Genomic DNA, 11,973 nt, shown 5'->3' on the forward strand with positions numbered 1-11,973 from the left:
ACGAAACCAGAGGAGCCTTCGTTACAAAACAAACATGTTGGAGGCACAAGCTGCACCGAGCGGCGGCAGCAGCAGCATCATCCTACACGAGTCCTCGCTGCTGATTACAGGGACTTCATAATCCTCATCTCCTGCGGCTTTATGCTAATGCTATTACTAAAGATAAACTTAAAATCAATGTCTCATCATTGAAAAATCAAAACGCAATTAACCTAAAAACACGAGCGTCCCGGCTCAGCGTGCGTCTTTTTTAACAGCGAACACGAGCTTTCCTGACACCGACAGCGGATGAGGTCAGACCCTGCAACAAAACAAAGCCGAGCCGAGGCCTTGAGTCATTCTGCTCAGTTAAACGCATTAATTGAAGAGGTACTGCGAGATGAAGCCGTGCAGCTTCTGCCTGTTCTCTGACAGCTGGAACAAAGGACGAACACCCAGGAGAACGCCTTCCTCCTGACGCTCCTCCGAAAGGACCTGAATTGAACATGAGGAACATAAACACAACGGCGTCAGGACACAACACACAGCCTCCTCTTATCTTCAGTGGTGTGCCTTCTGCACAAGGCCAAATAAAGAACAGTGAAGTAATAAGAGAGATAAAAACAAAACCTTTCAAAACAAGGGCACTTCGACAATGAGAAAGAAAAACAAAGATGTTACATAAAAAAACACACACACCACCTTATTCACTTTGCAAGGTCTGAGGTAATTAGACAAACGAGAAAAGCCGAACTTCACTCGTTTCTTGTCTTAAAGTTGCTTAAACATTAGCGGCACGTTTGGTCCCGACCGGTGGATCGTCTCGACATCAGAGGGTGGAACTAGTTGTCAGATCCTAAAGACGAGCGTGATTACAACCGCGTCTGACTGATAACCTTGATAATAAACTTAATAACCGCCTCATGAGATCTTTGCGGATAAATGGGTCAATGATGCTCTATTTTTAAAGGCAGCGATTCCCAGCCCACAGACTGATAGAGGAGACTGATGGGAGCAGACACTGTCTACTTAACTGAGTTGAAAGGCTGAGTGGTTCATTTCTAGAGCGGGGAATTTGTGCAGAAACATTAATTTATATATTTATGAATAAAAATATTGCATCACTGAACTTTCTTCTCGAGCCAACTTTTCACCATATGCCTGCGTCTCCTCGGGTCTCGGCGTTTAGGTCGGTGCCAATCTTCTCTATTCCTTTGCAGAATCAGTGCTAGATAAAGAAAAACAGGCGCGAGACAAACCGTTTGCCGCCTTCCTCCTCGCGCTGCATGAAAAATAACCCGCGCAGCTTGATAATCCATCACAATAAACACAGAAAAGGCCCCTTTTATCTGGTCTCATCAAAGTTTCTGGTAAATTCTCAGCTCGTTGTGCCAGAGCGAAGCTTTTTTCATATCAGGTCATCTCGCAACACACAAGAACAGAGGGAAACGGGCCACAGAGGAATCCTCGAAATATGTTTTCCTGCTTGTTTGACCTCTGCCAAGTGTGCACTTCCTAGAATACTCCATACGACAAGTTAGAGTCCAAGAAATATTCAGACAGGCAGAAGAACTGGTCCCGTGAGTTCTAGTATTATTATTATTATTATTATTATGATTATTACTCAATTACATCTAGAAAGTTCTCAAACTTTTTGAATCACGACCACCAAGATAAGTTTGTGTTCGTGACCCCCCAATTTGAATTTTTAATATCTAATGAGTAATAACTTTGTTGTTTATGCATTAATGCGTTAAAAATTAATGTTTTAATTCCACAGATTCATCTCTTTACGTTAATTTTCTTTTAAATGAATGAATGAATTTACTTCGAACAAATAAAAGGGGAAAAAAATATATAAAAACAAAAGAAAATAACTTAAAAAAGAGCAAAAAAGAAAAATAATATTGCACAATCCAATCATAATATTAACAAGTTTGGAAAAAGGAGTGGGAGGAAGTATAAACTTTAAATTTTGACAGCTCTAATACACATTTATTTGATAAACGTAGGCTGCTTTATTATTATTTTTGTTTTTTTTACAATTATCTGGCGACCCCCTGAAATTATCTTGGGACCCCCATGGGGGTCTCGACCCCCAGTTTGAGAACCACTGGTCTAAATAGCTATCACTGTTAAACGACTGCAGTGAAGTAAAGGGAACGATACGCAAAGTAAAATAAGTATTCCAGTCAAGTATTGTGTTTGTTTTCTGCGGCGTCTTTGTTACCCGGCAGAAATTAAATTTGCTGTGTCGGATAATTCGCTGACAGTTTATGAATGTTTTCAAATCAAATCCAAATTTAATCCCGCATACTTGGAGGTATCATCCGAGAAAATGTAAAATAGATATAGACAACAATAATAGGATTACGGGTTAATGTAATTTCTTCCGAGACCTGAATGTGAATCACGGTGCCACACCTGGGAGACCTGAACCCGCCTGTGCTGCTCTTTCACAGCCTCTCATTTTAAATCACTCGTGTCCTTGGCCCAGTGTATTCTCTTTATAGACTGACACTTGTGCCTCACACATGATTGGATACGGCTGGCTCCAGTCAGACGCAGTTACTTTCTGCTCGCATCAAAATCAGGTTGGACTCCAGTTCACGCTGAGCTTAAGGCTCTCGCTGAAAAAAAAAAAAAGCGGCGGCGTCGAGTGATTTTGAGATTCGGGCCAGATTTCGGGGTCACCTGGGAAGAGATTAACGGTGGAGCTGAACTTCCCGAGAGTTGGACTGCGCCTAAACTTTGAGTGCAGAATTCTCGGCAGACAGACAGATTTAGAGACGCACAGAGGCTGTCACTCACCCCGAGGTCTATTAGTGTTCTAACCGCGGTGTGTGCCGCCTCCTCTGAGCAGCTCTCTGTGAGATACAGCACAAAGGCACACATGAATCAAAAGAACAGACAGATATCCAATATAGAAAAACCAGGTCGGGATAACAGAACAAAGCCGTTACCAGTGGGATGGCAATTTTTTACTCTGAATATTATTGAAGGGTGTCATTTGGGTAGTTTGCGGTTGTCTAATGAGTGTTTTTAATGAGCCTGGTCTTGGTCGGCTGCTTACAACAGACGCTAAATGAGTGGGGGGGGAAAGCCGAGGTGACAGGCTTTTAAAGCTACGACACAAAGAAGTGGAAGGTGTGAGTGTGTGTTTTTCGGGGAAGGAGATGTCGGCTCGAGCTCACCGTAGTGCTGCTTCTTCTCATTTGCTGTGTCACGCAGATGGGAGTGTACCCGAGCCACGAACTCGGCTCCTGCAGCAGGAAAGACACGAAAATGGAGGCGTTTACCGACAGCCCGCTAAGATAATGCATGGAGTCTGTGTGGTTCGGTGGCGTGCCGTCATACTGTATGTCTGCAGCAGACGGGTTGTTGGGGAGGTCACTACAAATAGCGTCGGGTGAAGCGTAATTATCGGAGACGTGAAGACTGCCTTCAGCATTCATTTCAACTCACGAGCTCCTTCAGTGCTTTGATTTCCCTGCACCTTTTAAAAATATGATAATTTCAAGGCAAAGTCAAAGTCTTGCAAAGAGACTCATTAGCATAAAAGCAAGTCATAACCCGTTACACGTGTTACTCCCCCCACACGAAGCGCAGACCATCGCTGTACCTTCAACGGCTCTTATGGTGAAAACCCATTTACTGTTGTGTTTTGTGGTGCCAGGTTTAAAGCAAGATATGATGATATTTACTTCTTTCTCAAGCCCCACCACAACCAGCTCGCCGTCCAGTTTTACCAGCAGTAAGGATTTTGTTGAACTGCAGGTTAATCAATAGTCGTCTAGCTCCAGCTTCGTATAGTCCCGCCCCCTCGCTGCCCACTGCCATTCCTAAAGAGCAGTTGCCCTTTTAGCTTGTCACTGGTTTGTTTACTTTCTATTTTAAGTCTTTAATGTCTGAGCCACGAGTAAAACACATCAAATAATCTGCTCTTGGCTGTAAGAGTGAACACAAGCGTCTTCATGCACTCCCAGCATCTGGAGAGACTCCGATTAGTTTGAAACTAAAGGATCAGCCGAGTTACTGTCAAATCACTTCTTGTGCAACCTAAACTCAACAAACCCCCAGCTGAAACCGAAACTCAGGTGTCAATGGCTCCTTTAGGATAGAAGTATCTGGAACTCCCAACTAGTCAGTCAGAACTGATGAAGCCTCTTGGATGAGAGGTGGAACGTCTTCAAGGAACTCAAGCAGTTGCTATGATTAATCTACGAGAGTAACCATGACTTGGAGGACTGAGGATCTTCACAGACACAAACTCAGCCAGTGTGTACATGTGTTTACTTCTCTCTTACTCTTTGTGCTCACATTTTAACACAACCAACTCCCAAATGAAGTTGTTCTCATTTACATATTTGTCTGTTATCAGATAACGGCACAACTCTGACATCTTGACTAAAATGTAGCTCATTAATACTAAATGTCAGCCACTTTATAGCCAGCTGCTGATCAGTACCACTGACTTTATAACCACAACGTTGTCTGACAAACTTATTTTTTATTTAATAGGATTTTATACTAGTGTGGGTGGCAATGGTTTTACTGGACCGCTGTTGTCAGCTTGCTCGCAGCAAAGGTAGGCATGAGATCTTATTAGGATGCATTTTCTACAGTTTATTATTATTATTATTCTAGCTTGCTTGAATGCTCCTTATAGTTTGTAATAAAAAAAAGTTCTCAAAACTACAAGAATTAAACACAACGGCTGTGAATGCATGTAAAATGAGCAATCAGAGAAAGTACTGGTTTTAAACATTCTGTCGGCTGCCGTGAGGTCAGCTGTGTTGTTCTATGCTGTCAGTACGTATGCAGGGAGAGGTTTGTTCCTGACGGGGGCGTGGACGGCAGCAGCTCAACTGCATTTAAATCTACAGACACTGAAAAGGCCGATTTAGGAATATAACGAGGGGTTGTGCTGTTGTTGCAGTGTTTTTCGCTGAAAAATCAAAAGACACGCTGACGGAACAAGCGAGACTTTCATTAACTTGCTGACACATGAAGATTCCTTTAAACCTACACTACTCATACCTGCCAGAGGTGTGTCCATGTGGTCCAGTGCCACGGTGGTCCAGCACAGCGCCCTCAGGTGTCCGGCCAGCATGCTGCAGAGGAAGAAGAGCATCTCAGGACACTGACTCGGCTGGCTTATCTAGAAAAGCAGACGGACCGAAGCGGGAAAGGTCAGAAAAAGCACAATCAGGAAGAAGGACTGCAGGAGTGAAAGGACTATTTTCCACTACAATGAGCACACGCTTAAAAGTCACTGTCACAGGAGGATCAAGTGCAGCTGCTGGATGCAAAGGTGGAAAATTCAAACACTGGGGCTTAAACTTTGATGAGGGCAACACACTTTTATGTGCAGGTTCACACTTTTCCAACTGATGTACATTAAAACTTATAAGCAGTCGGCACATTGTCTCTGTGTGTCGTGTCGGATGGTAGGATGTAGCAGGAGATGTGTCTGTCCTGAGTGTGGATGTGAAGTCACTGCTGGTAAACTGTCTGAAGTCTAGTGGACGATACATCACATGACCACAAGTATCAGCACACGTGAACACTGACTGATGCCATAAATGACTCGACATTTCAGTCACAGGTTTAAACACACCTACTGGTTGTAACTATTGTATAACAAGACTGAAGACAACAAAACACTGAAACAACACTTTAGGAATTCTGCAGCAAGCAAAAAAGTATAAATGAAGGAAAACACATCGTTTACTTTGTGGTCCAACTCATCCCAGTTGGGTTTAGATTGTGTGATAATGGGGTCAGGTCATCTAATACAGCTAATACACTCCATCATTCTGCTTCTTGGTCACATAGCACTTACAGACGATGGTTTATGTATCTCTGGATCTTGTTTCTGATTGACAGGAAGATGGAGCTTGACGCGGACGGACGGCTCAGTAATGCGAGTGGCATCTGATTAGGAGGCCTCCTGGGCGATTCCTCTGGAGGCTTTCTGGGCACGTCTAACTGCACGCAGAGCCAGGGATAGACTGAGAACTCGCTGGAAAGATTACATATCTCATCTGGCCTGGGAAAGCCTTAGGATCCCCCAGGAAGACCTGGACACCGTTGCTGGGGAAAGGAACGACTGGAACGCTCTGCTAAGCCTGCTCCCACTGCAGCCTCACGCGGAGTAAGAAAATGAACGAATGTTTGAATGGACAAATGATGGTCCCACTGAGAGCAGACCAGATGGCATGGTGTGTCGCTGCAGGGTGCTGTGGTAGCTGCTTTAGTGTTGAATAAATCTCCGACACAGTTACATGCAAGGTGGCGCAGTTGGTTAGCACCTCGCATCTAGAAGGTCGCCGGTTCGCATCCCGGTGAGGACACCCGGGATCTTTCTGCGTGGAGTCTTCATGTTCTCCCCGTGCAGCGTGGGTTCTCTCCAGGTTCTCCGGCTTCCTCCCACAGTCCAGAAACATGTTGATTGGTGATTCTAAATTGTAGGTGTGAATGTGAGTGTGCTTGGTTGTCTGTCTCTAAGTGTAGCCCTGTGATAGACTGGTTACCTGTCCAGGTGAACCTGCCTTCACCCTGAGTCAGCTGGGATAGACTCCAGCCCCCCATGACCCTAGTGAGGATTAAGCGGTGTATAGATAATGGATGGATGGATGGATGGATGGACAGTTACAAGCAGAGCCCCAACACACCTTTACCTCCATCCAGCTCCATGTCCAAAGCTGGAACCACACATCAGATCTCATACATTCAGTATCTCTGTGTCGCACAAAAAAACTATTACTGGCAACAAAAATCTCAAATTTGTACTCATTATTCCAAAGTCTAGATTTTCACAAGTCTAACGACCTTCCTTGTGTGTCCTGGCCCAGGCAGTTGTCTTCTTCTCATTAGTCTCCTTCAGTCGTGGTTTCTTTGCTGCAGTTTGAAGGCCAGAGTCAAAGCGTCTCCCTGACAGTTGATTCGTCTGCTCCGGGAAGCATTGATGTGGGCTCTAATCTCAGCTGCTGTTAATTGGTGATTTGTAAGTCTCTGATGAACTTATCTTCTGCAGCAGAGCGAACTCCTGCCCTTCCTTTCCTGAAGCAGTACTTGTGAGAGCCGCTTTCATCACTGTTTATGCACTCGAAGAAACTTTCTTGAAATTTCACAAACTGGCCGACCTTCATGTATTTACATAATGATGGACTGTTGGTTCTCGTTACTCGGGGGAGCAGTTTGGCCGTAATACATTAACGATTACTATCTAATCTATCTATTACTAAACAAGACTATTTGCTGCATTTGCTTCTAAGCTTTAGGCTTAAAACCATAACAAATAACGACCTCCTAAAGCAGTTAAGATATTGCACAGTTATGTCAAAACAGGACAGGCTTCACATACCTGTTGTCTAGTATACTATGCTACACTTTAAAGGTCCCATATTGTAGCCCCCTCGCTTAAAAAAACAAAAACAAAAAAAAAAGCAAGTTAATGAGTCTCGAATGTGTCCTTAATTGCATAGTCCCTGGTTTCAGGCCTGTTATAAATACACAGTTTTAGTGTCTGCAGCTTTACTGTAAGCTGAGCTGCTGCAGTCCACGTCCCCTTCAGGAAGAAGACTTCTCCGAGTGACAGCGCAGAGCCAAACAGTTGATCACATGGCAGCCGACACAGACGTGAATGACTGTGTGATACCAGGACTTTTTAAATCACGTCTCACTTTCTCTCTGAGTGCTCATCTGAAGTACAAATACTGTCAAATTCATAGGACAATGGTTGTCTTTCATGACCTGTTAGTGATGAGTTTAGGTATAAAATGAACAGTCCAGCGGTGCAGAGCAGCAGCTTGGAAAATGCCTCCGACATGATGGCTGGTTGGTATTTAGTCAAAACTGGCTGCGTTTCAGTTTCTACTTCCAAAAACAAAAAACCAAAACAAAAAAACATTAGGGGTGGGACTTTAACACGTTAATTACGATTAATCAATTACAACAAAAATAACGCGTTAAAAAAATTGTTGCTATCTGTAGCACATTCTCTAAACCTTTATCATCAACCACCGAAAGTGGTCTACAGTCCAGAGCAATCCATTTTGCAAGCAAATCTGTGAGTTTGTCAGATGTCAACTTTCTAATTTTGGCTCTGAATCCAGTCGTTTGGTTCAGTGTGGGCTGCTGACACGACTCGAACCAGGACTGCTAGCGCTAACAGCTCTGGCGGTTTCTGTGCTCGCTGCAACATGCTTTGCATTCAGGCGGTACTGTCAGCTCGATGTGCTTTGCTGGGATGCAAATTCTTTCTTGCGCAAGTTGCACAAAACCAGGCACTTGTCAAGGCTTCCATCAGGCAGTTTTTAAAAAAGAAACTTGGCCTCCATCGGTCCAAGTGATGCACCTTCATCGGATTCCTCCATGTTTGTTGTTGTTAGCGTAGCGCTGATGCATCCTCATGTGATCAGTGGACCATGAAATCGGGCGCTGACAAACGTTCAGTGTTGCCTGGATGCAAACTGCGATTAAATTTGACTGCGTTAATTTTGTTGTAATTAATTGATCAATCGTAATTAACGATTCAAAGTATATTAGGGGTGGGACTTTAACGTGTTAATTATGCATTAATTAATGTGTTAAAGTCCCACCCGTAAACAATATGTAAACGCTTTAATGAGAATTCAGCTGTTATAACCTGCAGCAGATGTGAGCACAGAGAGCAGGAGAGAAGCAAACAGATGTTAACAGCAGCGAGGCAGTGTTTAGGTTCCACAACATGCTAACACAGAGGATGTTCCTATTGTTTGGTGACATCACAAACAAAAGTCATCCACTGGACCTTCTGTTCTCTTGTGTTGACTCTTGCAGCCAACAACACAACATGTGGAGAGCTGAGGCTGAGACATTGCAGAATTAGCAGAAGCAGCTCCAGAGAGTAAACAAACCCGGCAGCTGGGCTTTCAGAGTGGCTCAACTTGCACAGTTTGTGCCAAACAACTTTCGGTTCGTTACTGGTATGTAGGAGTTCAATAAAATTCTTACTGGCGGGGAAAGCTGGGAGGCTATCTATTTGTGGGGAGGCTGAGTGAATAGCAGCAAGAAGCATTTTCATATCTCAAGAGCCTCTATCTTATGCCTCCAAGTTTTTAACAACCACAAAACAAAATAAGAATTGATTTTCACCATATGGGACCTTTAAAGCTGAAGCTTCCCTCACCTGACAGCAAGGCCTACAGCCAAAACCACAAGTACACAAAACTAAGTGGAAAGAGTAGTTTGGATACTTTCTCACAGTGCAAACTGAAAAAAAACTGCATAATTCTTCCATAAAGAAAGCCCTCGTCTGTTTTAGGGACTCGGAAGCCGGAAATTTACTTTGCAATAAAGTCTGTGTTAATGGTTACATCTGGTAATGAGAGAGGCCATGAAAACGGGCGATCATGGCAGCACTTTATAAATAGTCGTGTGGGGCCATAATAATCATGTAATATGGAAATATATGAGAGCAGAGTTTATATTATGGAGTGCAGCTGGTCCTGTAAAATTGCTTTGGTCATTACACAGCCATACAAAGCCATTATGAAAAGTTAAGGCTCTTAAAGGATGGATGCTTTTACCACTACAGCATGCTGAACAGCTTGCAGCTGATATTATAGGCTGCTTCTGGTATCTACACATACGAACTCCTCCTCGTGTGAGAGGCGTATCTGACTGTTGTGCAGCTGTAGTCCTTGCATTCTTGTTTTTTTTTTTTTTTAAACAAAATCTGCTTGAAAATATATGAATCAGCTTGACACTTTGAATGGAGCTCATCCAATTTTCTTCAACGAGCAGTCACCATTTAGCCACTAAATTCATTTGTGTTCAAGCATCATCATATTAAGGTGCAGCACTTAAACGAACTTTAAAATCAGAACGGCAGAAAGAAAAGAGCAGTAAAAACACATTAAAACAAAAAGGGCAGCCGCTGAGGAAACACAGCCAGAAAGGCTGCTTGGCAGAGAAATTACACATAGATTGAATTTCGAGGTGGATAAAATGCACTGGCAATACAATAATTAGATAATTCATGAGCAGATTTTAAAAGAAAAAGTTGCACTGGTTGAATCTAACGGTAGCATCCGTAATAAACACTGACGCATTGTCCAGCATGACGTGATCACATGGATGTGCATCAGTGAATCAATATCGAGAAATAGCCGTACAGAAATTACATCATGCGCCCCACAGAGAGCGCTTGCAGTATTTTTTAGCTGCTAGCTGTCATTTTCAGTACAGTCTTGCGGTTTACTCTTTGCAAAAATAAGTTCTTAATGTACAGGGGGGGTGTTTATTTATTAATTCTACTCCCCGGCTAGTGTAACAGAGAAGCAATACAAATAAATAACTTAATATACACAAATAAAAATGTAAGTGCCTCTGGAAAAAGCGCTCTTCATTGGTGAATAAAATTAATCTTTGGGAGTAAATCTCTAAACGACGAGCCTACACAACAGAATCAGGTACTACAGTGGGTTTTTGCGAGACCACCTTGAGCGAATCTGTCAAGGTGAGCATGGAAACAGGTAGCAGGTGAGGCGGTCGGGGAATATCATCGACTGTTTGGTATGGAGGTGTTTGCTGTCCTCACTCGGCACCTGAGCTGAGAGCAGCAGAGCAGAGGCGTCAGGCGGAGAAGACCGAGTGCACTGGATGGATGGAGAAAGTTAAAAGACGGCAGTTTTGAAAGAGCAAAGCCGTGTAAACTCTGGCGAGGCTCTTCCTCGGCGGACAAAGCTGAAGTCAGAGAGAGGATTTGATGCTAGTGTGGGTGGCAACGGTTTTACTGGACCACTGTTGTCAGCTTGCTCGCAGCGAAGGTAGGCATGAGAACTTATTAGGATGCATTTTCTATAGTTTATTCCAGCTTGCTTGAATGCTCCCTATAGTTTGTAATAAAAAAAAAGGAATATGGATAGTGTGCGAAGGAGCATAAAGAAGCTCTGCTAGTGATGCACGGCTTCAGCCTTCAAGGTCCTTGTCAGGCGAGCATTCATATGAAAAGCTGGCTATACACACAAACAAACAAACACACACAAAGAAGGCAGCTCGGCCTACAATTATGAGATCACCTGATATGAGAAAGCACACGCCAACTGGTGGCTGTGGCTCAGCAGGTTGGTGGATCGATCTCTGGCTCCTCCTGCCCACATGTCGTTCAAATCGCCTTGAACAAGACCCCAATTACCTGCCAAGGTTGAGCCGCTGCCTTTACGTGACAGCTTGCTGCCACTCGGACGTGTGTGGTACATGTTACGAGGCCTTTCTTTTGAGGTAACAGAAAGCATGTCCTCGTCACGCAAAGCTTTGAATTCAGGGTAAAAAAAAAAAAAAACATAGCTTAAAGATTAAATTTAGGGTAAGGTGAGGCTGGAGGCAAGTCGTAGCTGCAGCAGTGAATGTAATGAATGGTTGTGTGTGTGTCTGTTTTGTGTGTGTGTGTGAATGTGTGTGTGGGAGGCAAATTGTAAGGCGCTTTGGATAAAAGCCCGATATAACTGCAGTCCATTTACCAGTCCATATCCCATAATGATCTAATATGAACAACTGCAGCCAAAATGTTCCATTTCAGCGTTCCAATGTTCATTAGTAATTTTTGAGAGGTTGCAGTACGGCCTCTCACTCTCATTTATATGTAAAGTTTCATACAACACTCACCTCAAACTTTTACCCATTTGCTGCAGCAGTGAACACTTTTGTTTGGCTGCGTGCATCTGCTCAAGTGATGCTTGTAGCAAACAGCGCTCTCAGCTCCCTGAGATACGCAGCATTTAATGAACACGTTTGAAAGTCGGTCATTGATTAAACCCTTAAAAACTCATCTTTGCGTATCAAAGCTGTACATTTAGAAGGTCTTTTTTTCCCTCGACAATAATCCCTTCCTGCTTTAAAATGGCTTAGATGTAAGCGCTACACCGTCCCTTTCCACTCAAACCTTCCCCACCCGCTGCAGCTCAAGCACACCAGCTCACCTGTGATGCTAATCTGTAAAACTAG

At 43.5% G+C, this 11,973-nt stretch overlaps 1 protein-coding gene across 1 annotated transcript in view; it reads right to left on the reverse strand.

Annotated features, from left to right (window-relative positions):
- Positions 1-357: 357 nt before the first annotated feature.
- gpat2 (glycerol-3-phosphate acyltransferase 2, mitochondrial) overlaps positions 358-11,973 on the reverse strand; it is a 43,177-nt gene continuing 31,561 nt past the window's right edge. The window contains exons 19-22 of the mRNA XM_008281572.1: positions 5,020-5,140; positions 3,174-3,242; positions 2,791-2,846; positions 358-474 (exon numbers count right to left, since the gene is read on the reverse strand). Of these exons, the coding sequence (XP_008279794.1) occupies positions 358-474; positions 2,791-2,846; positions 3,174-3,242; positions 5,020-5,140 (363 nt within the window). The remainder of the gene's footprint in view (positions 475-2,790; positions 2,847-3,173; positions 3,243-5,019; positions 5,141-11,973) is intronic.

Source organism: Stegastes partitus, unplaced genomic scaffold (genome assembly GCF_000690725.1).
Source record: "Stegastes partitus isolate 25-593 unplaced genomic scaffold, Stegastes_partitus-1.0.2 Scaffold237, whole genome shotgun sequence".
Classification (NCBI taxonomy): domain Eukaryota; kingdom Metazoa; phylum Chordata; class Actinopteri; family Pomacentridae; genus Stegastes; species Stegastes partitus.